Below are 27,765 nucleotides of genomic sequence, written 5' to 3' on the forward strand. Positions count from 1 at the left end.
TGAAACACACATTTAAGGTTTTATGATTTGGATTATTGCTGAGATGTTTTTATTAATTGTATCGACCACACAAACACACTCGCTCACACACACGCAAACCTGTTGATTATGCGATTAGCCGCGATGATGAAAAGCAGCTGTGATTCTTGGAGAGCGGACTAAAGACGGCCTCGTGCTTTCATTGCATGTGTGTTTAAAGGCATCATCAGGTTTGGTGTGACGCCGTCAGAGAACACACCAAAAGTCTTACAAGACAGAGCGATCAGACCAGCGTTACTGAAGAGACACTCCGCCCTGAAAACCACATCCCATCGATTTTCCTGCGACCGCCTGTCTCATACTGATGAAGTCATGTTTGGGTCACAGTCTAAAAAACCAGACTCAACAAGAACCTTTCCTGCAAACGGCTTTAAATATAATCCACCCTGTACTAATGAATTAGATACAGGCCCGGCTGACTCATAGCCCGTCTGAGGTCTGTTCATTTCATGGTCATGCTAATGAGCCGAAAACCATCTGTGGATACAGTGGACGCTCATTCCGCTTCAGTGCAGCACCTCCAGGATGTTACACTTGGTCGTGAAGAGAGTGTGTGGGCGCCTGTTTGTTTCTTGCTCATGAGAGAGATTTGTACATGTTTGCAAATCCAGACTAAACTGTCGCGTGGAGTTACAGGTGGCAGCTCGATGATGATTTTGGTTTTGCGCTCAAAAGTTTAAATCAAGAGAAGAGCTTTACCCGGTGGAAGAGACCACTATGATGGCGCGGGGGTTGACCAAGTCTGTGTCAAACAGCGTCCGCCTCCCGCTGCCGTCCAGGTTGGCGGTCTCAATCATGTCTGGGTTTGAGTCGACCCAGAACATGCGCCTACGTTTGACGTCCACCGCCAAGCCCTCTGGACTGACCAGATCTATACGGAGCAGACCATATCGTTAATATCATGTAGAACATCATACAATTATTACAGAAATAATGTGTGTGTGTGTGTGTTTCTTACTTGTGTTAATGAGGATCTCAGGCTCCGCTCCAGGCTCCATTGAGGCTCTGTTGATTGTTCTTGCAGACAGATCTGTCCAATAGACTCGGTTCTCTTTGCAGTCATAGGCTATACCGACAACTATGGAACCCTGGACACACACACACAAACATTAGATTCGCCTCTTTTGTAATGTTTCTCTTAACTTCCCGTTGAGTAGTAACTCTCTTAACATCTCTTACATGTAGAGTCAGCAGTGTTTTGGACTCGCTTGCATCCAGTTTGGTCCCCTTCAGAGGCAACGCTCCTATTTTCTGTCCCTGAGCGTACAGCAGTGTGATGTCAGTGTTTGTGGGAGGGGTCACACTTGGGCGGGGCAATGGACGCACAGTGGGCGGGGCCACTGAGGGGAGGCCTGTGAGACAAGATGTAATGGATTTTAAAAAAAACAAAGATCTCAGCCATGATGGATGTAACATGTAGTACAGGTGAAGCAGTACTCACATGCAGGTTTGACTGCACTGTGTGATCGGGTGCCAGGGACCTCTCGCCCGTCCTGGTCCACACACCAGCAGTAGGTGGTCTCTCCATAACACTGCACTGGACTGAGAGACAAGTCACAAATAATTTGTCATTAAAAACTATTTCAACTATGTTTTTTGTTATGTATGTGTGTGTGTGTGTGTGTGTGTGGTGTGTACCTGAATTCACCATCTGGATCACACTGGGGCACGTATTGCTGTGACTCCGGTTTTCCGCCGTAATGCTCAATCAAACTGGCCTTCCATCGCTCACACACACTCTCAGGGCGCTGGGTCGGAGCCACAGGGACTGAAGGCGACATGAATCAAACACACCCAGCGTTTTTTAAGTTAACTATAATGCTATATGATTGTACAGTTACACTTCAGATCTGATTCTGCTGTAATTCATCATCATTATTTAAGTATGTTCCTTGGGCGTTCTCTGGCTCAAGTTTATATCACTGCGCTTGGCGGAGTGCTTGATTAATGGTGTGTGGAGCCTATGTGTTTAAACTCATACACACATCTTGCTTTTGTCAATACTGTTTACCATGTAAAATCCTTTTAATAGCTCACTTTACAGGAGACCAAACCCAAAACCACTTTAGGCTTCCACTAATGTTTATACTGACCTCTGTGTAAGTTTCTAATGTGACGCTGCACAGTTTCTAAACTAAGACATATTTTAAAGGAGGGTGAGAAGAGAACAGCTCTATAGTGAGATGTAAAGTCAGACATCAACTAAACAAACAGACTGAAGTCTTGAAATACATTTGACGCCGGACTTATTGTGGTGGAGGTTAGGAAGTTGCAATCCAGTCCTATGAATCACCTCGTTTTACTTCTATTTACTGTTTCACCACATGACCAGCTGCATTTAGTAGTCTCTATGTCTCTGACATCTTTACCAGAAATTGACAGCATGTGGATTGTCCAAAAAAAAAATCATTGATATTTCAATCCTCAGGCTGACTTACTGCGCTGGCAGTGAGTTGTAATACTTATGTGGGTAGGCATAAATACAGACTAACTTCAACCAACACACACATTTGAGAGTTTAATGTGGGTGTTTGATGCCTGCATCATGTAAACTGCTAAATTGGTTGCAAACTTAATTTGTGAATACAGTTCAAATCGTCAAAGGATGGGCTTACATCCACGTGGATAATGATGTCTGACCCCTGATTTGGACCAGTGGATATGAATGTCTACCCAAATATGTACAGGAAATGCCCTTGCCGCCCTCATCCAGAACTATTACAGAGGAATCTCTGAATAAGCTCCAGTGCAGTAACCACCAGAAAAAATACTGTGGTTGCACTGCACAGCTTCCAGGTGTGAAGGAGAGCGACTGAATGCGAAGTAGGAATGAAACAAAGTTCAGACAAAAACATTTAAAAAAAAAGCTGAGCAAACACACAAATCTACAAGCATGTGTTTCCGTGTCTGTGCATCCGCAGGGTGGGTGTAACGCTGTTTTGTCACTCAGCTGGGCAGGCAGCACGGCTTGTTTTGGTTTGGTTGCTCGGCGACAGCAAGCAGGCCATCTCACCACGAAATGACCACTTGAGATGGTCATAAATGGAATTTATAGCAAGAGCCGAGTTTATAGAACAGCCTGTGTGTACATTAGAGTGTGCATGACAGGGCTAAGAATCTTTAGTTAATAGCCACGAGGACGTTACTTTTGAGATTTTCTTTGTTTCATTGCCATTTTGCCTACGCAACTATTTATCAGATTAATTGCTGTACATCTAAAGTACTCATCTAAGTGTTTTCCTGAAGCCCTTCAGGTGTAATCATTGTTTCTTTTTTGATGAACACCACTCTTATATCTGTGTGCAAGCTATCATTTTTAATCCGTGCAAAAACCAAAGGGTCGTTTTCTGATGGGGCAATGACTTCTTGGAAATGTTTCACTCCCTCTCACTCTGAGGTTGCCTGGAAACAAGCAAATACTCTTTATAGGTGCTGGTAGGTTTGTACTGGTCTTCTCATCTAAATCTCAGCTACAAAGCAAATAGGCATTCTTCTTCCAAAAAACAATTCTTTTAATGTGAATTGTATTTCTCTTAGATGCATAAATCCTTGGCTGAATCAATAGTTGTGAAAATGTCAAGTTGTCGTCATAGCTTGATCAAGATCTACTCATATCCTGCATGGACTATTATAAATCCTCTGTGACTGGGCTTCAAATGATTATCTTTAGTCCCTGAAGCTCATTCTGAAAGCTGAAAATCTTCTTTTATGATCCATTGCCTTCATTCTGGCTTCCCATTTGGCTGAGATCCGATCCCTGAATGCGTCTACAAATCCTGACAAGTTTGGACGTAACAAGTCTTGTGCGGCAAACAGAAGTCTCACCTGGTCTGTCACAGTCTACAGGAGGTGTACCAGGTCCAGTCCTGGTTCCGTCTCTCTCCTCTCCCCTGGCGTCCACACACCAACATTGTCCAGTGGAACTGTAGCACTGAAATACATGACAAATAAAAACCAAATTATCAGTAAGAAGAACACAAAAGAAAGACATAAAAAGAAGGGTTAATCTCTGTTTGCAGAGAAATCAGTTTTACCTGTTGAGATGTGTACTGTCCGTTATCATCACACTGAGGTACAAAGGCTCCTAAGAGAGGATATCCCTCTGGACTGGTAGTCTGTACACTGTCTCTGTGCTGCTCACAGTGAGTTTTAGGACGTGCTGGTTCATCTGGAGAAAATTAACACATTTTCACAAGTTAAATAAACACAAGGGTTTGATCTTAACTTGGCTGGTTATCTTTCCTGACTGCTAAGACCTGATCCTACACTAACAACTCTATGCAGATGACATTCATCTTTCTTGTCCCATAGACTTACGTTGTCTCATCATCATCACCTAAATTTAGCTGTAAGAAAAGTATATGCCTTGTTCGTTAGACCGTGCATTCTGTCAATCATTGTACTTTGTTCAGTCCGTTTTTTGATTTAAGGTGCAACTTTCTAGTGTGCAAGAACTTTTAAGTATTTAATCCTGACCTCTGCAACACGTCTGCTGCACAGTGTTATTCCCTGACAAGCATCTGGCATGCATCATACACATTTTTGTTCTATGGTTTTCCCTCTACAACATTTGGCTTGTTCAAGTGCATGTCTTGTATTAAGTATATACTCTCAATCTCTGGCTGGCCTTGTAAAGGACTCTTATACAACTCATCCAGACTACTGCAGAATGTTTGTGTGCCTTGACTCTGGCCTCCTGCTTTACTGTAACACTCATATGAAACATAGCCCATGAGGTCTTTGTCAAAATAAAGCTGCAGTCTCACCTGGTTTGTCACAGTCTTTAGGTTGTGTACCAGGTGGAGTCCTGGTTCCTGCTCTCTCCTGTCCTCTACTGTCCACACACCAACAACGTCCAGAAGAGCCGTGGCACTAACACAATAAAAAAAGATAATTCAGGTCTTGAACTCTTTTCAAGTTAAAGTAATATTAAACCATGAAAACACAGATCAATAGATCGATCGTTCATCTGATGCTGACCTGCAGTGGTTGGTACTGTCCATTAGCATCGCATTGTGGTACATAAGCTCCAACTATAGGATATCCTTCTGAACTGGTAGCCTGTGCTCTCTCTCTGTGGTATTCGCAGTGAGTTTTAGGACGCTCTGGTTCAGCTGGAAAACATTTAAAAGTTTATACAAGTTATTGATGAACACACAAATAGTTTCTAGCTAATTTGAGTACTCCTCTTTGTCCCTCTCCTGTCCCTCTATGCTGATGACAATCAACTATTCTGGTAAGCTGACCTCTGAAAGACCACTCCATCCTTGATGGTATCACAATTATTCCTGCACATACTACAGACTTGCTATAAATAGTAGCTATAAATAGCAATCTCACCTGGTCTGTCACAGTCTACACTTGGTGTACCAGGTGGAGTCCTGGTTCCTGCTCTCTCCTGCCCCCTACCGTCCACACACCAACAATGTCCAGTGGAGCCGTGGCACTGAAACAGACATAATAATCATTCTGACACCTAAAGCAATATAGAATAAGGATGCACAGTATATGTCAATTACAAAACAATCAGAATGATACCTGTTGAGATGTGTATTGTCCATTTGAATCACACTGAGGTACAAACACTCCTGGTATAGGATATCCCTCTGGACTGGTAGTCTGCACACTGTCTCTGTGCTGCTCGCAGTGAGTTTTAGGACGCTCTGGTTCATCTGGAGAAAATTAACACATTTGCACAAGATAAGGAAAGACATGAGAGCTTTTGTCAAAAGTGTTTATATAAGTCATTATGATTTACTGGACATCTTTAACAGATTCACACGTTGGACCTTAATTTGGCCAGCCCTGATCCTGAACTAACAACTCTATGCAGATGACATTCATCTTTCATGTCTTGTCCCTCTTGTCTTGGAGGGTCGAGGTCTGTGCATCTCAAGTTGTATCCTCATCACCTAAATTTAGCTGTAAGAAAACTATGTTCTTTATTTGTAATCTGACCTCTAACTGTCCATGTTTTTGATTCGATGTGCAACTTTCGGATGTGCAAGAAAGTTGTAGTTATTGATATTACACGAATGATGTGCTGTACTGTTGTTATTGGCATGACAGAACTGAGGCACTTGTGCTGAGGTCTGTAAGCATCACTGAAGAAAAAGTTCACCTTCAAGTGTAATATTGCAATCAAACAACACTTACCACCAAAATAAATGTAACATAGTATATATAGACTCAATATGTCTCCTGATTTGTCTTAATAAATAAAAAGTTTTTAACGCTCAAGAATGTTTGTGTAAACCTGCAGTCTCACCTGGTTTGTCACAGTCTTTAGGTTGTGTACCAGGTGGAGTCCTGGTTCCTGCTCTCTCCTGTCCTCTACTGTCCACACACCAGCAATGTCCAGAAGAGCCGCGGCACTAACACAATAAAGAAAGATAAATCAGGTCTTGAACTCTTTTCAAGTTATGTAATATTAAACCATGAAAACACAGATCAATAGATCAGTCATCTGATGCTGACCTGCAGTGGTTGGTATTGTCCATTAGCATCGCATTGGGGTACATAAGCTCCAACTATAGGATATCCTTCTGAACTGGTAGCCTGTGCTCTCTCTCTGTGGTATTCGCAGTGAGTTTTAGGACGCTCTGGTTCAGCTGGAAAACATTTAAAAGTTCATACTTAGTATAGTGAGTTATTAATGAACACACAAATTGTTTCTAGCTTATTCCAAGACACAGGTTTGGACAAAATTACCATGCTTTAAGAGAACATGAATAGTAATGTTTCACAGACTGGCTTGATGGACTTCAAAGTCCGTCATTAAAGAGGATGACTACCAAGACGGCACTCTTTGTTGTCCCTCTCCTGTCCCACTATGTTGATGACAATCAACTATTCTGGAAAGTTTACCTCTGAAAGATCACAATTACTCCTGCACATACTGCAGACTTGCTATAAATAGCAGTCTCACCTGGTCTGTCACAGTCTACACTTGGTGTACCAGGTGGAGTCCTGGTTCCTGCTCTCTCCTGCCCCCTACCGTCCACACACCAACAATGTCCAGTGGAACCGTGACACTGAAACAGACATAATGATCATTCTAACATCTAAAACAATATAGAATAAGGATACACAGTATATGTCAATTACAAAACATACCTGTTGAGATCTGTATTGTCCATTTGAATCACACTGAGGTACAAACACTCCTGGTATAGGATATCCCTCTGGACTGGTAGTCTGTACACTGTCTCTGTGCTGCTCACAGTGAGTTTTAGGACGCTCTGGTTCTACTGGAGAAAACGAACACATGTACACAAGTTCAGGAAACACACAATGGTTCTTGGCAAAATTGTATATGTAAGTCAATATGATTTACTGAACATCTTTCACAGAAGTCTCACCTGGTCTGTCACAGTCTACAGGAGGTGTACCAGGTCCAGTCCTGGTTCCGTCTCTCTCCTCTCCCCTGGCATCCACACACCAACATTGTCCAGTGGAACTGTAGCACTGAAATACATGACAAATATAAAAAACACATTATCAATAAGAAGAACAAAAAAGAGAGACAGAGTAAAAAAAAGGATTCATCTGACAGAGAAATCAGTTTTACCTGTTGAGATGTGTACTGTCCGTTATCATCACACTGAGGTACAAAGGCTCCTAATAGAGGATATCCCTCTGGACTGGTAGTCTGCACACTGTCTCTGTGCTGCTCGCAGTGAGTTTTAGGACGCTCTGGTTCATCTGGAGAAAATGAACACATTTACACAAGATAAGGAAGGAAGATGAAAGACCACTCCATCCTTGACGGTATCATGATTCCTGCACATACTGCAGTTTGATACAATCCTGCACCTGAATGTTTGGATCGAAATAAAACTCAACCCAACTAGTCTTGGGTAGCTAAAAACAGCACTCTCACCTGGTCTGTCACAGTCTCTGGGTGCTGTACCAGGTGGAGTCCTGGTTCCTGCTCTCTCCTGCCCCCTACCGTCCACACACCAACAATGTCCAGTGGAACCATGGCACTGAAACAGACATAATGATCATTCTAACATCTAAAACAATACAGAATAAGGATGCACAGTATATGTCATTTACAAACATACCTGTTGAGATCTGTATTGTCCATTTGAATCACACTGAGGTACAAACACTCCAACTATAGGATATCCCTCTGGACTGGTAGTCTGCACACTGTCTCTGTGCTGCTCACAGTGAGTTTTAGGACGCTCTGGTTCTACTGGAGAAAACGAACACATGTACACAAGTTCAGGAAACACACAATGGTTCTTGGCAAAATTGTATATGTAAGTCAATATGATTTACTGAACATCTTTCACAGAAGTCTCACCTGGTCTGTCACAGTCTACAGGAGGTGTACCAGGTCCAGTCCTGGTTCCGTCTCTCTCCTCTCCCCTAGCATCCACACACCAACATTGTCCAGTGGAACTGTAGCACTGAAATACATGACAAATAAAAAACACATTATCAATAAGAAGAACAAAAAAGAGAGACAGAGTAAAAAAAGGATTCATCTCAGAGAGAAATCAGTTTTACCTGTTGAGATGTGTACTGTCCGTTATCATCACACTGGGGTACAAAGGCTCCTAATAGAGGATATCCCTCTGGACTGGTAGTCTGTACACTGTCTCTGTGCTGCTCACAGTGAGTTTTAGGACGTGCTGGTTCATCTGAGGATTTTAGATTAAATAACAGTAAATGTCTCAATCATCCAGAGTGCAAATTTCTTCCTGAGATCAATGATGCAATGTCTTTGTGCTTGCTTGACTGACCAGTCTTCTCTCTGGCCTCCTGCTTTACTGTCACACTGACACATAGCCTAAAAAATGTTTGTCTAAATAAAGCTGCAGTCTCACCTGGTCTGTCACAGTCTACACTTGGTGTACCAGGTGGAGTCCTGGTTCCTGCTCTCTCCTGTCCTGTACTGTCCACACACCAACAGTGTCCAGAAGAGCCGTGGCACTAGAGCAATAACAGTTGATATCAAAATGATGTCATGATAATGTTTCTTGATGTTCAAAGTTGCATAAAATTCAAAAATAAAATGTATCTGACACCAGATGCTGACCTGCTGTGGTCTGTACTGTCCGTTATCATCACACTGGGGTACATATGCTCCAACTATAGGATATCCCTCTGGACTGGTAGTCTGTACACTGTCTCTGTGGTGCTCACAGTGAGTTTTAGGACGCTCTGGTTCTACTGGAGAAAACAAACACATGTACACAAGTTCAGGAAACACACAATGCTTCTTGGCAAATTGTATATACAAGTCAATATGATTTACTGAACATCTTTCACAGATTAGTCTGTTGGACCTTAACTTGACTGGTTATGGTTCATGACTCTCAAGAATGCCCTCTTTGCTGTCAGACCTCATGCTGCACTACCAGTTTTATACAGAGGACAATGTAGGAGTCCCTACAATCCACTACTGAGTCCACTACTATGCTAACACACTAGATCCCTCAGCTCTGTTGAGATAACTCAAAATCTTCCTGCTACTGCTGCTACCAGCTTGGTCAAGATCTACTCATATCCTGCATGGACTATTATAAATCCTCTGTGACTGGGCTTCAAATGATTATCTTTAGTCCCTGAAGCTCATACTGAAAGCTGAAAAACTTCTTTTATGATCCATTCCCTTCATTCTGGCTTCCCGTTTGGCTGAGATCTGATCCCTGAACGAGTCTATAAATCCTGACAAGTTTGGATGTAACAAGTCTTGTGCGGCAAACAGAAGTCTCACCTGGTCTGTCACAGTCTACAGGAGGTGTACCAGGTCCAGTCCTGGTTCCGTCTCTCTCCTCTCCCCTGGCGTCCACACACCAACATTGTCCAGTGGAACTGTAGCACTGAAATACATGACAAATAAAAAACACATTATAAATAAGAAGAACAAAAAAGAGAGACAGAGTAAAAAAAGGATTCATCTGACAGAGAGAAATCAGTTTTACCTGTTGAGATGTGTACTGTCCGTTATCATCACACTGGGGTACAAAGGCTCCTAATAGAGGATATCCCTCTGGACTGGTAGTCTGTACACTGTCTCTGTGCTGCTCACAGTGAGTTTTAGGACGTGCTGGTTCATCTGAGGATTTTAGATTAAATAACAGTAAATGTCTCAATCATCCAGAGTGCAAATTTCTTCCTGAGATCAATGATGCAATGTCTTTGTGCTTGCTTGACTGACCAGTCTTCTCTCTGGCCTGAAACATAGCCTAAGAAATGTTTGTCTAAATAAAGCTGCAGTCTCACCTGGTCTGTCACAGTCTACACTTGGTGTACCAGGTGGAGTCCTGGTTCCTGCTCTCTCCTGTCCTGTACTGTCCACACACCAACAGTGTCCAGAAGAGCCGTGGCACTGGAACAGTTGATATCAAAATGATGTCATGATAATGTTTCTTGATGTTTAAAGTTGCATGAAATACAAAAATAAACTTTATCTGACACCAGATGCTGACCTGCTGTGGTCTGTACTGTCCGTTATCATCACACTGGGGTACATATGCTCCAACTATAGGATATCCCTCTGGACTGGTAGTCTGTACACTGTCTCTGTGGTGCTCACAGTGAGTTTTAGGACGCTCTGGTTCATCTGGTTGAGTAAAATGGACAATAATTACATAGATATTACATTAAGGCATGTATAAAAGCAGATAGGAACCCTATAATCCCAAAGGTACATTAGACACACAATTACATCCTAGTTATTAATCTTTTATTATGCTGTAAAACATTATTTTCCATGTGTATTGTTTGTAAATACAAGAATAAAATCATATATATCTTATATAATAGATTCATTCTTTTATTTTTCTCTTTACCTCATGTTCTCATGTTTTTTTTTGCCTTCATCTTACTCTTTCATCCTCCCTTCCTCTGTTTCCAACTTCCCACCACAGACACAGCCTTGCAGTGATATCACCTGTTTTTCCAGGAATTCCAAGGCTATGACCCAATGACCTCGAGAGTGCACCACTTACAAGGTTAGACACACACTCACGTAAACGAGCTGTCTGTTTGACTTGTCATTGAGTCGAGGAATTAGGGGGTTCAGCACAGGTCAGTGTTTAGCCTTGGAGAGCCATGACACAATACACCTGCTGACACTGCTTTACCGCTGATAACAAAACAGCTTTAAGCACTTGTCAGAAGCTGAATAGAGGGAGAGGTCTGTCTTTTCATGTATATTTCTATTTCTCACCTGGTTTGTCACAATCTGTTGGCGGTGCACCAGGCGATGTCCTGGTTCCTTCTCTTTCCTGTCCAATACTGTCTACACACCAGCAATGTCCGGTCGAGCCATGACACTGTAAAATATATGCTTTATTAATTTTATGCAGTCAGAAATATTATTATATTAAATTAAATTAAAAAAACAATATCAGTCATGAGATACTGACCTGCAGGGGACTGTACTGTCCATTAGCATCACATTGGGGTACATATACTCCAGGTATAGGATATCCTTCTGGACTAGTAGCCTGTGCGCTGTCTCTGTGGTATTCACATTGAGTTTTAGGACGCTCTGGTTCATCTGAGGAGAAAAGAATATAATGTATTTTTTACAGACATTCAAAAATAACTTTTCAACCCCTGTAGAAACTCATTTCAAAATTCTACAAATCAACTTTCACCCAGACATATATTTAAAAAAAAGTTTTATTTGTGGTCCTCTGCTCTGTCGTCTCCTGGCTCTAGCTTTATATTTAAAGAACAGACATGAAAGTGCTGTTTTTGTCTTCATCAAACTCTCATGAAGAAAGTAAATGCGCGGTTTTCCCAAAAATGTTGAACTATTCCTTTAATGTGAGCAGGTCCCTGAAGGGATACTAGGTTTTCTGCCTGAACAATGATCTTATTCTAGAGCTGGGAGTTCACTTACACAGTCACAACAGCAGCCCTTAAACCTAAACGCAGCGTTCACACACTGCCAGCTGCAGTCTCACCTGGTCTGTCACAGTCTACAGTTGGTGTACCAGGTGGAGTCCTGGTTCCTGCTCTCTCCTGTCCTGTACTGTCCACACACCAACAATGTCCAGAAGAGCCGTGGCACTAAAATAACAGAGTAAACAGTCAGTTATTGTATTTTAAGTTTGAGTATCACTGATATAAAAAAAAAATGTTTTGTGGATTAAACAAATTACAAGTACTGACTTGTAGTGGTCTGTACTGTCCATTGGCATCACACTGTGGTACATAAGCTCCGACAATAGGATATCCCTCTGGACTGGTAGTCTGTACACTGTCTCTGTGGTGCTCACAGTGAGTTTTAGGACGCTCTGGTTCTACTGTTAAGGACAAAAAGGAATTCAGTTAAACATTAAGCTTCCAGACAAATTGTTTTTAAATCATCAGCATTCAGAAAGTTTCCAAAAATTTCCGAGGACGAACTAGGTTAACAGAAAGGCTCTATTTGAAGTTAACTCATGTTATGCCCATGATGAGGCACACCAGGATGGTGTCATCTGCATATATAAGCATACAACACACCGGATCAACATTTAGACACGTGTATAAAATGTACATGCTTCAGCAGCTGATGTTACTTTATGGCGTGAAAGTTTATACTTAGTGGGAGTAGCCTTGTTTTTATATCATCAGCTTTTTAAAAGGCTTTTAAAAAGGGGCACTCCGCCCATTTTACTGGTTATGGTAAATCCAACTAAGCCTGAGAAAACAGTTGTATAATTTCTTCCATGTCTTCTTTGTCAAGTCTGAGAAAATAAGCCTGGTAATGTCATAGTGATGTCATTAGGGTTATCTCAGCTTGAAAATTAGAAACATAACGGACAGAGAAGAGTTCATTTTCCTCACCTGGGTTGTCACAGTTTGTGGGTGTTTCACCCGGCACTGTTCTTGTTCCGGCTATCTCTTGTCCGTTATTTTGCACACACCAACAATATCCAGTGGAACCATGACACTGCAGTAAATAATATAAGCAATAGTATATTTCATTAGCATGAAATTAAGTCAATCTTCTTACTGTTGGAGGTGCTAGAGCATTCTTTCACACAATTTGTGACAAACCTGCAAAGGTATGTACTGTCCATTATCATCACACTGGGGTACAAACACTCCAGCTATAGGATATCCCTCTGGACTGGTAGTCTGTACACTGTCTCTGTGGTGTTCACAGTGAGTTTTAGGACGCTCTGGTTCATCTGGACAGATAAAAATGAACAAAATCAAAGGACTGTTTGCAAAAACCAAGACAGATGTTGCTGTCAAGAAATCTCATTTGAATGCTTTCTGACACAGTGCATGTTTTTGTCAGCGTCTGTACATCTCACCTGGTCTGTCACAGTCTCTGGGTGCTGTACCAGGTGGAGTCCTGGTTCCTGCTCTCTCCTGTCCCCTACTGTCCACACACCAACAATGTCCAGTGGAGCCATGACACTGTAATGAATTATTAAAATAAGTACGTCACTTTATTCACGTGAACAGTCAGCTATGCACCGCCATCAGTGCCTACCTGCAGTGTGCGGTACCGTCCGTCAGAGTCGCATTGAGGGATGAAGGCGCCAACACTCGGTCGACCACCTTCTCCGCTCTGCAGACTGTCTCTGTGCTGCTCACACTGGCTCTTGGGGCGAACTGTCTGGGCTGTAGACAAATAGAATACATTTTATTGTTTTGCACAAGTTTTACACATTTGGTTGATTTTGCACTGATATTTCCTTGAATAGGAAAACTGATCAGTACTCGTGGGAGAGCTCAGAATATGTCAAAGTTGTCATGCATGACTATAGTGGCACTTTTACTGACCTCCCTGCTGCGAACAGTAGAAACCATCACCATAAAACCCAGGCTGGCACTGACACTGGAAGGAACCCAGTCCATTGATACATCTGGCACTGATGTGACATGGAGAGGAGCTGCACTCATCTATATCTAAAGTAAGAGAAGTAGCAGGGAGGAAAAATCAACCACAGATGTATAAATTCATCCTTAAATTTTACTTGAGTAAATAAATATATATCGCATTCCACATATTTATACTGGTATAGAAAATTACGCCTGGCCACAGACTGTAACTGATTCAGTTTCGTGGTATCTTATCAGTGTTTGGTTTGTGGTTTTGGACAGCTTCAAGCCCTTATGTAAGTATTATACTATCTGTCAAGGGGTGTCGAGGGAGGTAGGGAAGGTTTAATGCAAGGTCATTAAAAGTTCATACTGATGGGTGAAAGGAGGACACACACACACACACCGGCAGGACGTCTCTCCTCCACACATTCCAAAGCAAAACACACATTGTGTCATTCCTCCATTTGTCTTTCACGTTCACCCCCTCCTGTCTAATCTCACTCTCTCCTTCTCACATTAGTCCTCTCATTCCCACCCTTGTTCTCACATTTGTCACCCATCCTCCCATCTCAGTGTGTTTCCTAGCTTTTGCAGCTGTGCGTTACTGTTGTGGAAGAAATGCTTTGCCTGCGCTTGGACAAATATGTGGTTCTCTTCCAAATATTCAGCTCATTTTGGAACATGGAGTAAAACTTGGAAAGGAGACCATAATGAAGGCGGGAGAATGACATGGTTTCCGCTAAAATAAAGTATGTTTACAGAGGGTTTTCCTTTTATCCACACAAGAAAAGCATCACATTCATCATAATTACAGTACGTGCAGGGAGACAGGCCGACACTGCTTGATTCAGCACAAAGCATCATGTTTAGTGGTTCCAAAGTCAAGCCTTTATGTTTAGTGGCTTTAGCTGATGTCCTTGTTAAAGTAGTTTAACAGTTAAATGATGGAGTGTCATGGAGCTCAGCTCGCAGACATGCACCGCTACAATGGGCTCGCCATTCATTATAGAGAATAATTAACAGGTGATGAAACGTGTTAAAAAACTTCAGACACAAAAACACATTGTGTCAGTTCCTGCTTTGGGAAGTACTGAACAGTTGTTCCTTCATCAAACAGGAATCACTCCACTCTGGCAGCTTCATAAGCAAGAAAACACTGAATGTAATAAAGTATAATATGCAGTTTCTAGTGTGTCTATAGACTTGGGAGACCCAGAAAACACACTCACCGACACAGGTCCGCCCATCAAAGCCAAGCTCATAGCCACTCTGGCACTGGCAGCGGTGGCTACCCGGCAGGTTCACACACTGAGCATGAGCGCCGCATGAAATCAAGCTCTCGGTACATTCATCTATGTCTGCAGTTAGAGAAAAGGAGAGAAAGTCAGACGGTTTTTATTTGAACTCGTGAGCCTGTAAACCAGGAGTCCCCTGTCTGACAACGTGCTGCATGCTGCATTTGTATGTGAGTGTGAAAGCTGTAATTAAGGGTCATTACTGGTGCTTTGATATATACATTGTGTGCCTGCTTGTTTGTGTTACTGTGTAACATGTACTCCCACACCTGGATTCAGGTCCTGCATGCTAAATATACTGTGCAATATACAGGACAAAACCACACACACACACATGAGGTGACCAGAGTGAGACACTGAGGCCCATTCATGGGAACTCAGGCTGAGCCTGGGGCTTTCCTAGTGCTGTCAGCAGGAGAGAAAGACCTGCTGCTGGGCTAATGACAGACCACGGACCAGCCTAAAGCTCTGCAAGCCCATGTTAACTACAGAATGAAGTGCAGGAGGAGGAGGAGGGGAAGAAGAGACGAGAGGAGGGGAAGATGATTCCTTCCTTCCAGCCTGTACTTGACCCGTCTACACTGGATGGACACATGTTGATGAAACACAGACATATTGCCTTGAACTGTCTTTAACTTTGTCTGCATGTGTTTGTGGTTGTAAGTGTGTGAGGGGGAGACACCGTTAGACTAAGCAAAGCGCCATAAAGTACTTTGCAGTGTATACACACTGTCACGATGCTGTACAGTACTTCCAGACTTTTTTTTTAACAGGACGCCGTATGTGTGCATGCATGCCCATACCGTAACAGTTGCGTCCATCCCCTCTGTAACCAGTAGCACACTGGCACTGGAAGGCCTGGCCCTCCTGTGGGATGCACTGGGCTGTGGTGTCACAGTCGTGGGTCCCAGCATAGCAGGGGTTGACCAGCTCCGGTCTTGTTATCTCAGCTGCAGAGAAGAAGAGAGATACAGACTTAATCACATAAACAAAGTATTATCATAAAAATGAGTGAGGTCTGGCCTCCAAGAGTAACAAGATAAACCTGGGCGGTCAGGAGATGATTCATGCAGGTAGTAAAGGACAAAATGTTCTGCAACGTAACCATGCTCTTATCATTACTGTACAACATATTTTGAAATCTTTGATGGGCCCCAGATAGACACTGATTGTTTGTACGGGGTCACAAACCAAAAATGCTGGAAACTATAGACAGAGATCAGATAAAAACACTGACATTAAAGCGTGGTCTGTGCATTCGGAGGGAAACATGACAAGAAAAATCTACCGCACCATTCCAAAATATCCTGAATTGAGATGAATTAAGATCTGGATTATTCACCAGCGAAAGTCGGATGATTAGAGCGATGATTACAGGACAGCCTAACCAAACACACATGGAAAAATCAGTCCAGACAAATTCCCATAGGACGGTTTCCTCTTAGGAAGTGACTGCCTTCATGTTCTCAATAGTCAACATATGGATAAGGTTAGACACACAGATACATGAGAGAGACACACAGACAGAGGGATGAGTGAGCGGATGTGTGTTTGGGGTTTCCTCATACCAACCCGCAGCTCAGACACACGACCATTTAACCAACAACCCTCAGACTTACTTCAGCAGAGTGAAGAAAGCCATGGGAAATCATTAGAAAAGAATGTGAAAGACTTAAACAAATATGCCAGAATTAAATACATCAAAATGTTCCAGAGCATACATCTGGATGGGTGGCATGGTGGGAGCCCCCAAATTCTGAATTTGATCCACTGGACCACTAAAATGCTGTTAATTTGTACTGGTTTCATGTGATAATCCTGAAGCATTCTTCTAGTTTGTTTGTGGATTTAGGGTTTCATGGTTTAAGCAACGCTTTACAACTGCCGTAACTGGTTTTGACTTTGATGGGTGACTTTGGTGTCACATTGTCAAAATAAAATAACTTGGGCTCGGATGATTTTCTTTTTTGTTCCACTATCTAAACATTGCTCCAAATATGGCATTTATTAAGTTTAAAGAGCTCAACTTCTACTTAAGGACAAAGTCGTCTGAGGTTTGGAGTCCAGTATAGTGTCTACACATGTGCAGTTAGTCACAGGAATAAGAAAAACAATATCTGTTTTTAATGATGTTTGAGTGTTTTTGGATGAGCCTTTTCTTTACAATAAGGGGCATGATCTGCTATAAACAACAACACACACCTAAACAAAATCAAACACGCAACAACATTAAGCACAGCTTGCTTCCATCTCTTACAGCCAGAGGCCAAATTTGGCTCATTATCAAAGAGAGAGAGAGAGACTCTTCAAAGTCCTGAATGTGGCCAGGAAGGAGGGGAGATGAGAGGGCGAGATACATGTGGATGGGAGAGAAGACTGAGGGGGTAATTAGAGAGAGAGAGAGAGAGAGAGAGAGAGAGAGAGAGAGAGAGAGAGAGAGAGACCATCAAAGCAATGACTGCAGCTTCCCACCTGTTGCCTTTTACAAAACTCCTACACACACACACACACACGCACACACACACACACACAGGTTTTACAGGGGCGTAGCCATAACTGTATCAAGATGGCCAAGGTGCCTGGGCCACTCTTGAAATCCAATGAACCACCCTTGGATTATCTATCATCACTGACTTTTACTGACACGTTGAAATGACCTGAAATTTAAGCGTGCGGTGTGTAAAGGGATGAAAGCAGTGTCCCAGCAGGGCCGTAAACAGCACTATGTTAAATAAACTGAAGGGGCAGCAAGTGACAAGTAGATAAAATACGGTCCACAAAGTCCAGTTTGACAAATAGATCCATGACTTGAAAGGGTCACTCCTCGAACTGTATACATACAGGCCTAACATGACAGAAAGCCTCTGTTATAAATTGAGGGCATGGAGTTTAAACGGTAAAAGGCATTTCACAGGCGGGGAGGGTAATAATGAGTTGCATTATGGGAAATGTAGGACCCATCTCCATCTGTATGGAAATGCAACATTACATAGTATTGGCTGACCTGTAGGTAGTATTTACATCTGCACTAACTCTATTTCTCTTCAATCACACTGCTGAGGGAAACACATTTTACAACAGCTCACACAAGTGTTCGATGGCTGTAGCCTATTAACCACAAATACAGCACATATGTGCTGCTGCCTCCAATTAATTCATGACAAGAGAAACAAAGACATCGAGTTACACAAAAGGAGTTCACAACACTGCATTATGTGTTATAATAATAAACATCTTGATGCAAAGTCTGCAAATCTTTAACAATAAGAGAGAATTTTATTTTAAATGTACTATTTATATATGTAACTGGAAGGTATCCTTAATCTATGTGACTTTAGTGTTTTATGAAAATGAGTCATCCCAAGACACACTAGAGGGATGAAGAATTCAAGAAGATAAACAGGAAGCAGACTGTTTTAAATCCAATAAATATGACTGAAATTAGTGCAATACAAACGGCTAACCCTAACTTATATCACTCCCAAGAAGAAGATGTTTGTTATAAATATTGTGAATTCTAAGCAGTCAGTCCTTGGAGGCTTGAGACTTCTTCAGGCCAGGAGAATTATTGCTCTCTTTTGGAAAACTCTGCAAATGTGACCTCTGTGACCCGTGTGGAGAATACTTGTCTTCAGAGACTGACAAGAGGACAAAACAGAACAAATTATTGAAATACATCCTCCTTTCTTAGAAGTTTCGAAAAAGACAATATCCCACAAACATAAGCACGTTTGCATGTCTGCAAACCACTTATGTTAGGAAATCTAGCATTGAACTGAAGCACTGGAAGTCAGATTGCATTGTGTTGCGTTGCAAGAAACAAAACAAATCAAACTTTCATCATCTCCATGTGGAAATGAGTGAATTACAACAGACTGTCAAATCAGATTTGTTCTCTCTCTCTTGGTTAAGCATCTTAGGTTCTCCTGCGATCTCTGATTCTCATGACATCAGTGGGCAGCTATTCTGCCCGGCAACCCCCCCGCTAGAAAATCTGTCATTGGCTGGGATATTATTTCCCAGAAAGTATAAGACCCTTGAAAATACACACACACACACACACACACACACACACACCACTTAACCCGTGTTTACAAAACCCCTGATCCCCGAAAGCTCTTCCAGCTGTGCCCTGTGTGTATCTGTGTGTGTGTGTGTGTGTGGTGTGTATGTGTGTGTGTGTGTGTGCGCGTGTGCATGTGTGAGATGTGTCATCATAACCTTTTTAATCAACGTGTTGACGTTTAAATGACAGAAACTTGGTCTGGATTCAAAACCTGGGGAAAAAAATACTCTCTCCCTCTCTCTCTCTCTCTCTCTCTCTCTCTCTATCTTCTTCTTCTTCTGCATCTTTTGAGGTCTCTTGTCTCTCTGGCTTTCATCACACAGAGAGGGTAAAGAGAGCCTGACCACTGTGTGCTGACAGAAAAAGAACATGTCCATGCTGTATGTCTACACACATGTCCATATTTGTAGTCTTTTCTGTTTATCTGATGGTATCTGGAGTGCAGATGAGTGCAGATGATGCACGACCAGATGAAAATAAAGACATAGAGGCGTGAGAAGGCCTGCATCTCACAAAACATAATGTAAAGGAAAGCTATGTGCTCTGCATCTCACAAAACATAATGTAAAGGAAAGCTATGTGCTTCTTTCTACACTCAACCGCCCATTGACTGAGGTCCAAAACAAACCTCTGTTCCTTTGGCGATATTGGTTTGCATTCACATGTAGTAAAGATTTAACACTTGTGAAAACATAAATAGGAAAGGACACATTCAATCTCTTAGCCACACACACACACACACACACACACACACTCTAAACACACAAGTCGAGATATGCTCTGTGAAATGTAATAACTGAATTTATATCAACATCTGTCTAATCTCTATAAACAGATATCTGCATGAATGAATGTTTAATCTGCTGACAAGCCGTTCTGGTTTTTGTTTGTAGTCTCAGTAGTTTTGACCAATCACCTCTGAGCACGCTTTGTTTGCAGCAGTCCACATGGAGAGCACAAGAGGCGGAACACATCTTTGGCTTTTTTAAAGTTGTATTAGCAGAAATGCGTCGTTCTCATCATTCTTATGGGTAAAGTTGCTAATTGGACAGCAGAGGACGTCTTGGCCGAATATCCTCTGGCTACACTGGAAGAGGTTAAATCGTTATTGGCCAAATTGTGAAGATTTGTTAATAGTCAGTTTCAAGTGATTCTGTAAGTTCAATAAGGCTTGGTACACTAAAAAGCAATCTGGCCGTTAAGTGTTGTGGCTTTGTGTTCTGGTACCACAAAGTACTCTCAGATACCAAACCCAACAATGAACTGGACATGTTTCGCTCCATTTATATATTTTCCATTGTGCTTGAATTTGAATGAATACTGCTGTCTCTTGGTCAGCTTGACCAACTCAATCTACAGGACATTGTCAACACTCTAGGTTCAGTCTTTAAATGCCAATCATCTGCATCAACAACCCAAGGTAGACAAATATGTAAAGTCAGCTGTGACGCAAATCGCGGTTACAATGATCCTTAAAGTGGTGTTGTGTGTCTGTGGCCTTTAGTAGACAATAAGCCCCAAAACAGCAGAGGTAATACAGACAATTTTAAATTGTTTTCTATGGTTTCAGGATAATTAGCCCACGGCTTACAGCATGTGCGTCTGAAGCCGAGCCCTGTCCAACTCTGCGCCGTGGTTTGGCTGAGGTTTCTGTGGCAACGCTGCAACAATTACGAGGTGGTCTGGTTGTGGCTCTGGAACAGAAAACCTCACGTTTTCAACGCCTCCAGTGTGTTTAACCACTTAGAAATTGACAGTGATGGTCTGGAGTGGATTTAGGCAGTCACTCACAATTTTAATAAGATGGGCCAATGTTGGCCTTTTGCTGAAGGCATCAGCCAGTCAGTGTCATCCACGTGTCTCTATTCCTCCCTGACCCCAGGCAGCCTGTACTGAAGAGTTTTCTAATATGACACTGTTATAAAGCTTAAATTATATTCCTATATTTATTTATATTGTATATTTGTTACAGATTTTATATATATGTATATATATATATATATAAAAAATACACTTGTCCAGTATTACAGCATTTGGCAAATTAGCTAAGAAATCTGGTACAAATTGCCCCTTTGAAGCCCACGTTCTTTTTCCTCTGTGTTCTAGTCTGTTTTCTCCACATTGCTGTTGTTTGATGTATTATACATGCATGTTTTTAATGACCACTGGAAGAGAACCAAATAGCCTTTTAAGGAACTAATTATGCTTTACTCTGTTTTCTTTCATAACAGTTGTGCTCTCCTGAGGGTTGAGAGCCCGAGACAACCTTTCAGAGGACTAAATCTTACAATTAAGATACTTCTTAGATACTTTTTAGGTGAAACATCTTCACGTATCTACAACCAAGTCCAGTTGCCCCAGATTTAACTCTTCTTGACTTATTCTTCTTGACTTGACTCACCTCCGACCGGGCTGATTTTGTTGGTGATGGCATATCTCAGGATGCGCTCCTCCTTCACGTACATTACAAACACCCTCTCCATGGTGATCTGCAGCGTCTCCAGGGTGGTGGCGCGGTTGTCGTGTCGACAGTCACGGTACGTGATGTTCTGCTTCAGCTGGAAGGAGAAGGACTCTGAGCCTCGCTCTGCCGAAACGACCGAATACTCCCTCACAGAGGTGGAGGTGGCGACTGGAGGAAGAGAAGGCGAAGGCTTTTAGGCAAACGGAGGAATCAGATGTTACACACAGGTTGTATCTTGTGGTTGTTATGGTTACCAGATGGGTAGTACTGATAGGTCTCCTTGAAGGGATCCATGGTGACTTCAGCTCCAGGGGGCAGGAAAGGCACGCTCCCGCTGACTACGGTATCCACGGTGAGGTGGTTGTGGTCATCAAGGCCACGACCCGTCTGGGTGATTGACAGGCGCTGGTTGCCGGGATAGAAGATAACCTCTGCACGACGAGTGAACTCAGCCCCTGGAAATAAAAAAAAAATCAGTCAATCAATTCTCCTATTTATAGATTATTTTTAATATAGATAACTGCAGACACACTAACAATGCAGCAGTTGCATATTATAAAAAGTGAAATGTCTGCTGTGGTTACGTCTATACGCAACACTCATGCATGAACACACACACACACACACACACACACACAGCTGCTTCCTATTAGAGAAGGGAGGTGGAAGCCTGATATCACATCACATCCCTGGAGACAATACAGCTGGCTGGGAGACTGAAAACACACACACACACACACACACACACACACACACACACACACACACACACACACACTGTAGAGGAGTTCCCTCATCTCTGTACAGATGTGCTCCAGAGTCAATATATACACAGGCAACATACTTGAACAAACACACACAGTTTACCTGTGATTTTGAATCCTGCTTGGCTATTGGGCAGCTCCAGAGCAAACAGCCATCCAAATAGCTCTCCTATTGGTGCAAGTGGCATCAGAGCCCAGCCCACTGGCTCAGGTACCTGACCAATCAGTGCAGAGTTTACAAAAGAGAAATCAGAGAAACCAGAAAATTAAATATGGATGAGAAGAAGGAATTCATATTGCGTTCTTAAAATAAACTCAATTTAAAAATATGAAAAACATCTTGAAATGTTTATCCGTCACACTCTTACCTCGCTGATGGCAGTGTACGCTCTCCCATCTCCAACCACGACGTAGGCATGAAGATCAATGTTGTTCAGCTCCACTGGAGTCGAACCCACCGTCACCGTTCCACTCATCTTTCCACTGACACGCTGTGGAGCACCTGGAAGAGCAGCACAGGGATCACTCTTTCACATTTGAAGAAAAGATAATGCAGATGTTCACTGTTAGATTAAAAAAACAGAAATAAGAAGAAATATATCTCTGTGGGTGAATAGTACCTTCAGGTAGACAGTGACGTCCATTTCCATAGAAGCCAGACTGGCAGTGACAGCAGTAGCCTGTGGCGTAGTCGGAGCAAATTGCGTTCTGGGAGCACTGCTGCTGGAATCTAGAAAGACAAAAAGAGTTAAGAAAGGTGTAGTTGTAGTTATAGCCTCAGGCAGAGAAGAGGAGCAGGCTACAGAGGTCTGATCAGCTCAGCTTTCAAACATTCGATCAGATTTTCTACAGCTCCCTCTAAAGCCACAAATCTTTTAATCTATGCCCTATTATTTCAACAAACAGAGGGGAGGGGTATTATTGACAATACTTAGGATGGTCTTGCTTCCTCCATCCATTACATTTTTATACAGACACTAACTCTAACAGGACAACAACAGGTGCATATAAAGCTATCTCGTCTTTACATACCTGGCACATGTTTCCTTATTCTCCGTGGTGTACTGAATCACTGAGAGAGACAGAAAATAATAAGAAATATCCATTACAAATACAATTTAGAATTAATATCCTCATGTTTCGTATTCAAGAATGTGGAAATGGTAACGTAGACCATAACTGTCATTTGCAATGTTTTAGCTTTACCCTTTATCTCTATTGTTTATTCTCCTCATGGCTGTTACCTTTACTAGGAATGAAAAGATGTAAGTGGCTGTGAAGTTAGCTGGCTTTGTTTGAACACTTGTTTCCAGTATTTACATCACACAAACATAAGAGTTTAAATGGAGACCATTAAAGGTTGTTTCCATATAAGTACGCACTGACGGGAAGAATAAGAAGGTGGACAAGATCCAGGGGAGATGTATGTACACACACACACACACACACACACACACACACATGCACACACACACACACCCACACGTCAAGCCACGACTTGGAGAGAAACCAGCTGTTGCAGTCCTGCCTCCCACACCCACTGATCCTCTCTCTCTCACACACACACACACACACACACACACACACACACACACACAACTGCTACATGAATTCCCAAAGGTATCCAAAAGCTTAAAATGCTTCAACACATATTTCAGACGTCTGCACCCTGAAGAAAAAGAGTCAGTAAGTTGACAAAGTATACATACACACACTGTAGATTATACTACATATAGTGCAGATCCACAGTATATGTAGACTTACACGTGTGCTGTTCTAAGCACTTGGGGATGGTGACTCTCTCCTGTGAAAAAACCCTCTGACGCACAGAAAGTGATGCGCTCTGTTCTTGATTTATTTGGAGTAAACTAAAATAAGTGGATGACCAGCATGAAAAGTGGCGCTCACTACCGCTGAGGAAACAAAAAGGAACAAACATTTCTCCTTTCTCAGACCATTGGAACTACAAAGTCTCGAAAGGGATTCAGAAATGTCTCAAACTGCACATCAGCTATGACTAAAGCTTCAAGGACTGCCAGTCCTGACTGCAGAAACTTTCACTGGACTGAAAACATCACATGGAACAAGCGAGTGCTCCGCTCTCTCTCTCTTTGTCTTTTTTAAATGGCTGATTTGGGAGTAAATGCAGCATTCTATCATCCTACAGGGGCAACACACACTCAAACACACACTCACACACAAATGAACACAGGATGTCAGGGTACTTTCTCAGCAAACTGCACAAACACAGGAGACAAATCACTGTGCTTCTACATACAAACACACACGTGCCAATTCTGTGGAGAGAATACTAATTTTTTTATGTTCTGTCTAAGTTTCATAAACATTAAAGCCATGAGGGCATTAGAAATGTAGGCGCGTGTGTAATGGAAAATTATGCTTTTTCTCAGACTTGGACAATTTGTTATTTTGGCAATGCACACACACCCACACAGCTGCATATGTACACACACTTCCTTCAGAGAAATCGAGCATTTGACGTAAATAGACGCAAGAATTATTGCGATGGAGACATCATATTGGGACTTTACTCTTATATAATGAAGCAAGTCGACTAAGAAAACACATTCTTATTTACGGCAAAGTCTGTGGGAGTAGTTGCAGAGGAGGGAGTGCTGGACACACACACACACACACCTGGGAGCTGCCCAGCACAACGGCAGTATTGTACTGCCAGCTGCTGAGCAGCTCTGCAGCAGAGGGCGAGGTAATGTTACCGTGTTTCTCCAAGTGAACGTCCTTTCATAAGTTAGGAAGACAACTATGTGTTATACATTTAGACGCACGGTTTGTCTCTTACCTCCTGTTTCGATATCATCGACATCGCCTTCATCGACGCTGATAACGTGACCCCCGGGGGAAAGGTTGGGTTCATTATTGTAAGGGGGGTAGATATCCACCACCTCCAGAGGAACCTACAGGGACAGATAGAGTGGGAATGGGCTATGTTTAACTTTAAATATGTTTTCCTGTTGTGACTTAGAGCCAAGCCAATATTTTTTAACTCTCTCCAGATGCTATAAACCAGAGAGCTATGATCCGCGCATACTTTACATGTTGTATACAGTATGTAGGGTATTGTGATCGCAGCTGTGCCAGCGTTTTGTTGACACTGCTATACCGTCTCCACAACAGCGTTCCATTGCAACCACAGAATTTACAAAAAAGTGACTACGATTTCAAGCGGTTATTCTAAGACTCTCCGCACTGACAGCACTGCCAGTTTGAATTCCTATTTCTTCATTTGCGCTGCAATAAGCGGAGAATTCAAACAGATTGCAACACAGCGCTGCTGTCTGCGTGAGCTCTTGTAACATGAAACAAAAATATGGTCTTGTGGCTTTGCAGTGTTTGCAGTTTGTGTGTTAAAAAGTTCTACAGAGAAAACATACAGGACTTCTTGCCTGACATGTGGATTATTTTAATGTGTATGGATGTTTTATTGTTACCTCTGGTTGCTGTCCTTTAGGTCCTGCTGGTGGGACATCTTGGCTGTATACTGGATCTGTAATGAACCTGGCTATTTGGCCGTCATGTTTGCTGCCGTATGACACCTGAGGACCAGATTCCTCTGAAGGGGAGGAGGGAGCGTTGGGACTTGCTGGTGGAGGGGTCCCCAAATGGTCACCACCGGCAGGCGCTGGCTGGAATTCAGGGTCTCCGCCTGTCAGAGGGTAATCATCCTCTTCCTCCTGGTTATCGGGGTCAAAACTGTTGTCTGTATATTCCTCAAACTCAGTGTACTCAGGGGTGGTGGTGTCCTAGAAGCATAAAACATGCAGGAGTCCGTTTTTCTGCAAACTGTGTCACGGAACATGAAGAAGAAGAAAATAGAGAATTACCAGAGAGAGTGCTCCAGGTGGTAGAGTAGCAAGGAGGCCACCAATGGATGCAGGAACAATGTTGTTGAAAGAGTAACGGTTTCCAGTGTGGAAAAGCCAAACCCCTGGAATTCCTGTGTTACCGACCCTGGAGAGGGAGAAACCAGTCGGTGTGAGCTCACAGTCCAGTCAGACCTCACAGGTTTACATCGTTATCGGCCTTATTAAACACACCAGACAGTTTGTCAGCTAGCCAACTCTGCTACTTCAGATTAAATGCATTTCTGATCTTTTACTTACTGGTAGAGGTTTTTAACACTCTGCTCATCGCTGGTAACGCTGTAGTGAGGCCCCTCGGTTCTGGAGAAGATCAGATATGGGACCTCTCCTCTGCTGAAGCCAACTCTGGCAGGAAGCTCAATCTCAACGTTATATGACTCCTGCAAGCAGAAAGAAGTACAACATTCAAATTAATTAGTAAGATATCCAAGCCAATCAAGATGCAAATTAAGGCCTTATATACTGTATAAGCAGTTTACCTTAGGGCGTGTCCCAAAGAAGTTCAGACCACCTTCAGGGTAGAGGAAGAGAACGTACGAGTCTGTCTCATCGTAACCAATCACTGCCTGGAACGTATTGACCTAAAGAGAGAGAGAAAAGAGAGACGACGTCAGTCTGAACTAGACAAAACTGGAAGTACCATCTCACAGTCGTGGTTCAAGTGCAGTCTTTGGCTGTTTAACACAGGCTGTATCTGAAGAATTGAGAGAGAGAGAGGAGAAAGAAACGGATGAAGGGATAGAAGTCTGCTCATTTCTATTTTATATATATATTATTTTCCATCATCTGTTAGATTTATATGATTGTTAGTATGTTTTTATGATGGTGAATAAGATGAGAGTTGGTCATTGCGTGTCATTTAGTTTTATAGCTTAGTTTAGTTTAATCTTTCTGAGTGAGGCATACATTAAAAGTTGGATTCATAAGCAATAAAACACACACTGCGGCTACAGCCTTACTTGGTCTGGTATGAGCAGTAGAGCTTATGTTGGTGTACTACTCTGCTTTTGAGCATGTCACATAAAAATTTAAATAGTTTTATCACTTCAATCAAAGTTTTCCTTCCCTTGGTCATGTCACCTTTTGCCCTTAAAGCAACTGACTCGAAAGAATGACGGTAAATCTAGGGGACTTTTTATGACTCAAGTTAGAAAAGGGTTTCATTTTCTCAGGTCAAACCTTTGTTTTTTATTTTCTGTTTCGAGGTTTCGCAGCTTACCGGTATTAAGACAGCATCTAATGATCATTTTCAGCTCCGCTGGTGTCAGAGGGATGAGGTCACCTCCTGCGCAAACAGGGTCAGCCCAGCTCAACCACCCTCAAATTATTCTAACACTCACTCCTCATATTTAAACTTCACACCTCTCCTCACACCTCCCCTCTCCTCCACCCTTGTCTCCTCCTCTTCCTCTCTCATCTCTCGCTCTGCTGGGATTCA

At 42.4% G+C, this 27,765-nt stretch overlaps 1 protein-coding gene across 22 annotated transcripts in view; it reads right to left on the minus strand.

Moving 5' to 3' along the window:
- Positions 1-27,765, minus strand: part of nid2a (nidogen 2a (osteonidogen)) — a 40,996-nt gene that overhangs the window by 4,135 nt on the left and 9,096 nt on the right. The window contains exons 4-52 of one of the 22 annotated variants that reach the window (XM_027291627.1): positions 26,807-26,908; positions 26,568-26,707; positions 26,289-26,415; positions 25,896-26,207; positions 25,247-25,361; positions 23,458-23,497; positions 23,046-23,155; positions 22,794-22,927; positions 22,529-22,640; positions 21,916-22,116; positions 21,599-21,829; positions 15,935-16,081; positions 15,066-15,194; positions 13,795-13,920; positions 13,502-13,632; positions 13,320-13,425; positions 13,057-13,190; positions 12,844-12,949; positions 12,184-12,314; positions 11,976-12,081; positions 11,430-11,563; positions 11,231-11,336; positions 10,488-10,621; positions 10,282-10,387; positions 9,981-10,114; positions 9,773-9,878; positions 9,092-9,225; positions 8,880-8,985; positions 8,560-8,693; positions 8,354-8,459; positions 8,109-8,242; positions 7,922-8,027; positions 7,610-7,743; positions 7,401-7,506; positions 7,156-7,289; positions 6,968-7,073; positions 6,517-6,650; positions 6,308-6,413; positions 5,578-5,711; positions 5,380-5,485; positions 5,020-5,153; positions 4,806-4,911; positions 4,074-4,207; positions 3,865-3,970; positions 1,678-1,807; positions 1,481-1,581; positions 1,219-1,391; positions 998-1,127; positions 739-910 (exon numbers count right to left, since the gene is read on the minus strand). In XM_027291627.1, coding sequence (XP_027147428.1) covers positions 739-910; positions 998-1,127; positions 1,219-1,391; positions 1,481-1,581; positions 1,678-1,807; positions 3,865-3,970; positions 4,074-4,207; positions 4,806-4,911; positions 5,020-5,153; positions 5,380-5,485; positions 5,578-5,711; positions 6,308-6,413; positions 6,517-6,650; positions 6,968-7,073; positions 7,156-7,289; positions 7,401-7,506; positions 7,610-7,743; positions 7,922-8,027; positions 8,109-8,242; positions 8,354-8,459; positions 8,560-8,693; positions 8,880-8,985; positions 9,092-9,225; positions 9,773-9,878; positions 9,981-10,114; positions 10,282-10,387; positions 10,488-10,621; positions 11,231-11,336; positions 11,430-11,563; positions 11,976-12,081; positions 12,184-12,314; positions 12,844-12,949; positions 13,057-13,190; positions 13,320-13,425; positions 13,502-13,632; positions 13,795-13,920; positions 15,066-15,194; positions 15,935-16,081; positions 21,599-21,829; positions 21,916-22,116; positions 22,529-22,640; positions 22,794-22,927; positions 23,046-23,155; positions 23,458-23,497; positions 25,247-25,361; positions 25,896-26,207; positions 26,289-26,415; positions 26,568-26,707; positions 26,807-26,908 — 6,326 coding nt within the window. Of the gene's footprint in view, positions 1-738; positions 911-997; positions 1,128-1,218; positions 1,392-1,480; positions 1,582-1,677; positions 1,808-3,864; positions 3,971-4,073; positions 4,208-4,805; positions 4,912-5,019; positions 5,154-5,379; positions 5,486-5,577; positions 5,712-6,307; positions 6,414-6,516; positions 6,651-6,967; positions 7,074-7,155; positions 7,290-7,400; positions 7,507-7,609; positions 7,744-7,921; positions 8,028-8,108; positions 8,243-8,353; positions 8,460-8,559; positions 8,694-8,879; positions 8,986-9,091; positions 9,226-9,772; positions 9,879-9,980; positions 10,115-10,281; positions 10,388-10,487; positions 10,622-11,230; positions 11,337-11,429; positions 11,564-11,975; positions 12,082-12,183; positions 12,318-12,843; positions 12,950-13,056; positions 13,191-13,319; positions 13,426-13,501; positions 13,633-13,794; positions 13,921-15,065; positions 15,195-15,934; positions 16,082-21,598; positions 21,830-21,915; positions 22,117-22,528; positions 22,641-22,793; positions 22,928-23,045; positions 23,156-23,457; positions 23,498-25,246; positions 25,362-25,895; positions 26,208-26,288; positions 26,416-26,567; positions 26,708-26,806; positions 26,909-27,765 lie in introns of all 22 variants that reach the window. The other 21 variants (XM_027291628.1, XM_027291629.1, XM_027291626.1 and 18 more) reach the window with 21 other exon arrangements.

This window comes from Larimichthys crocea, chromosome XIX (genome assembly GCF_000972845.2).
Source record: "Larimichthys crocea isolate SSNF chromosome XIX, L_crocea_2.0, whole genome shotgun sequence".
Taxonomy (NCBI): Eukaryota; Metazoa; Chordata; class Actinopteri; family Sciaenidae; genus Larimichthys; species Larimichthys crocea.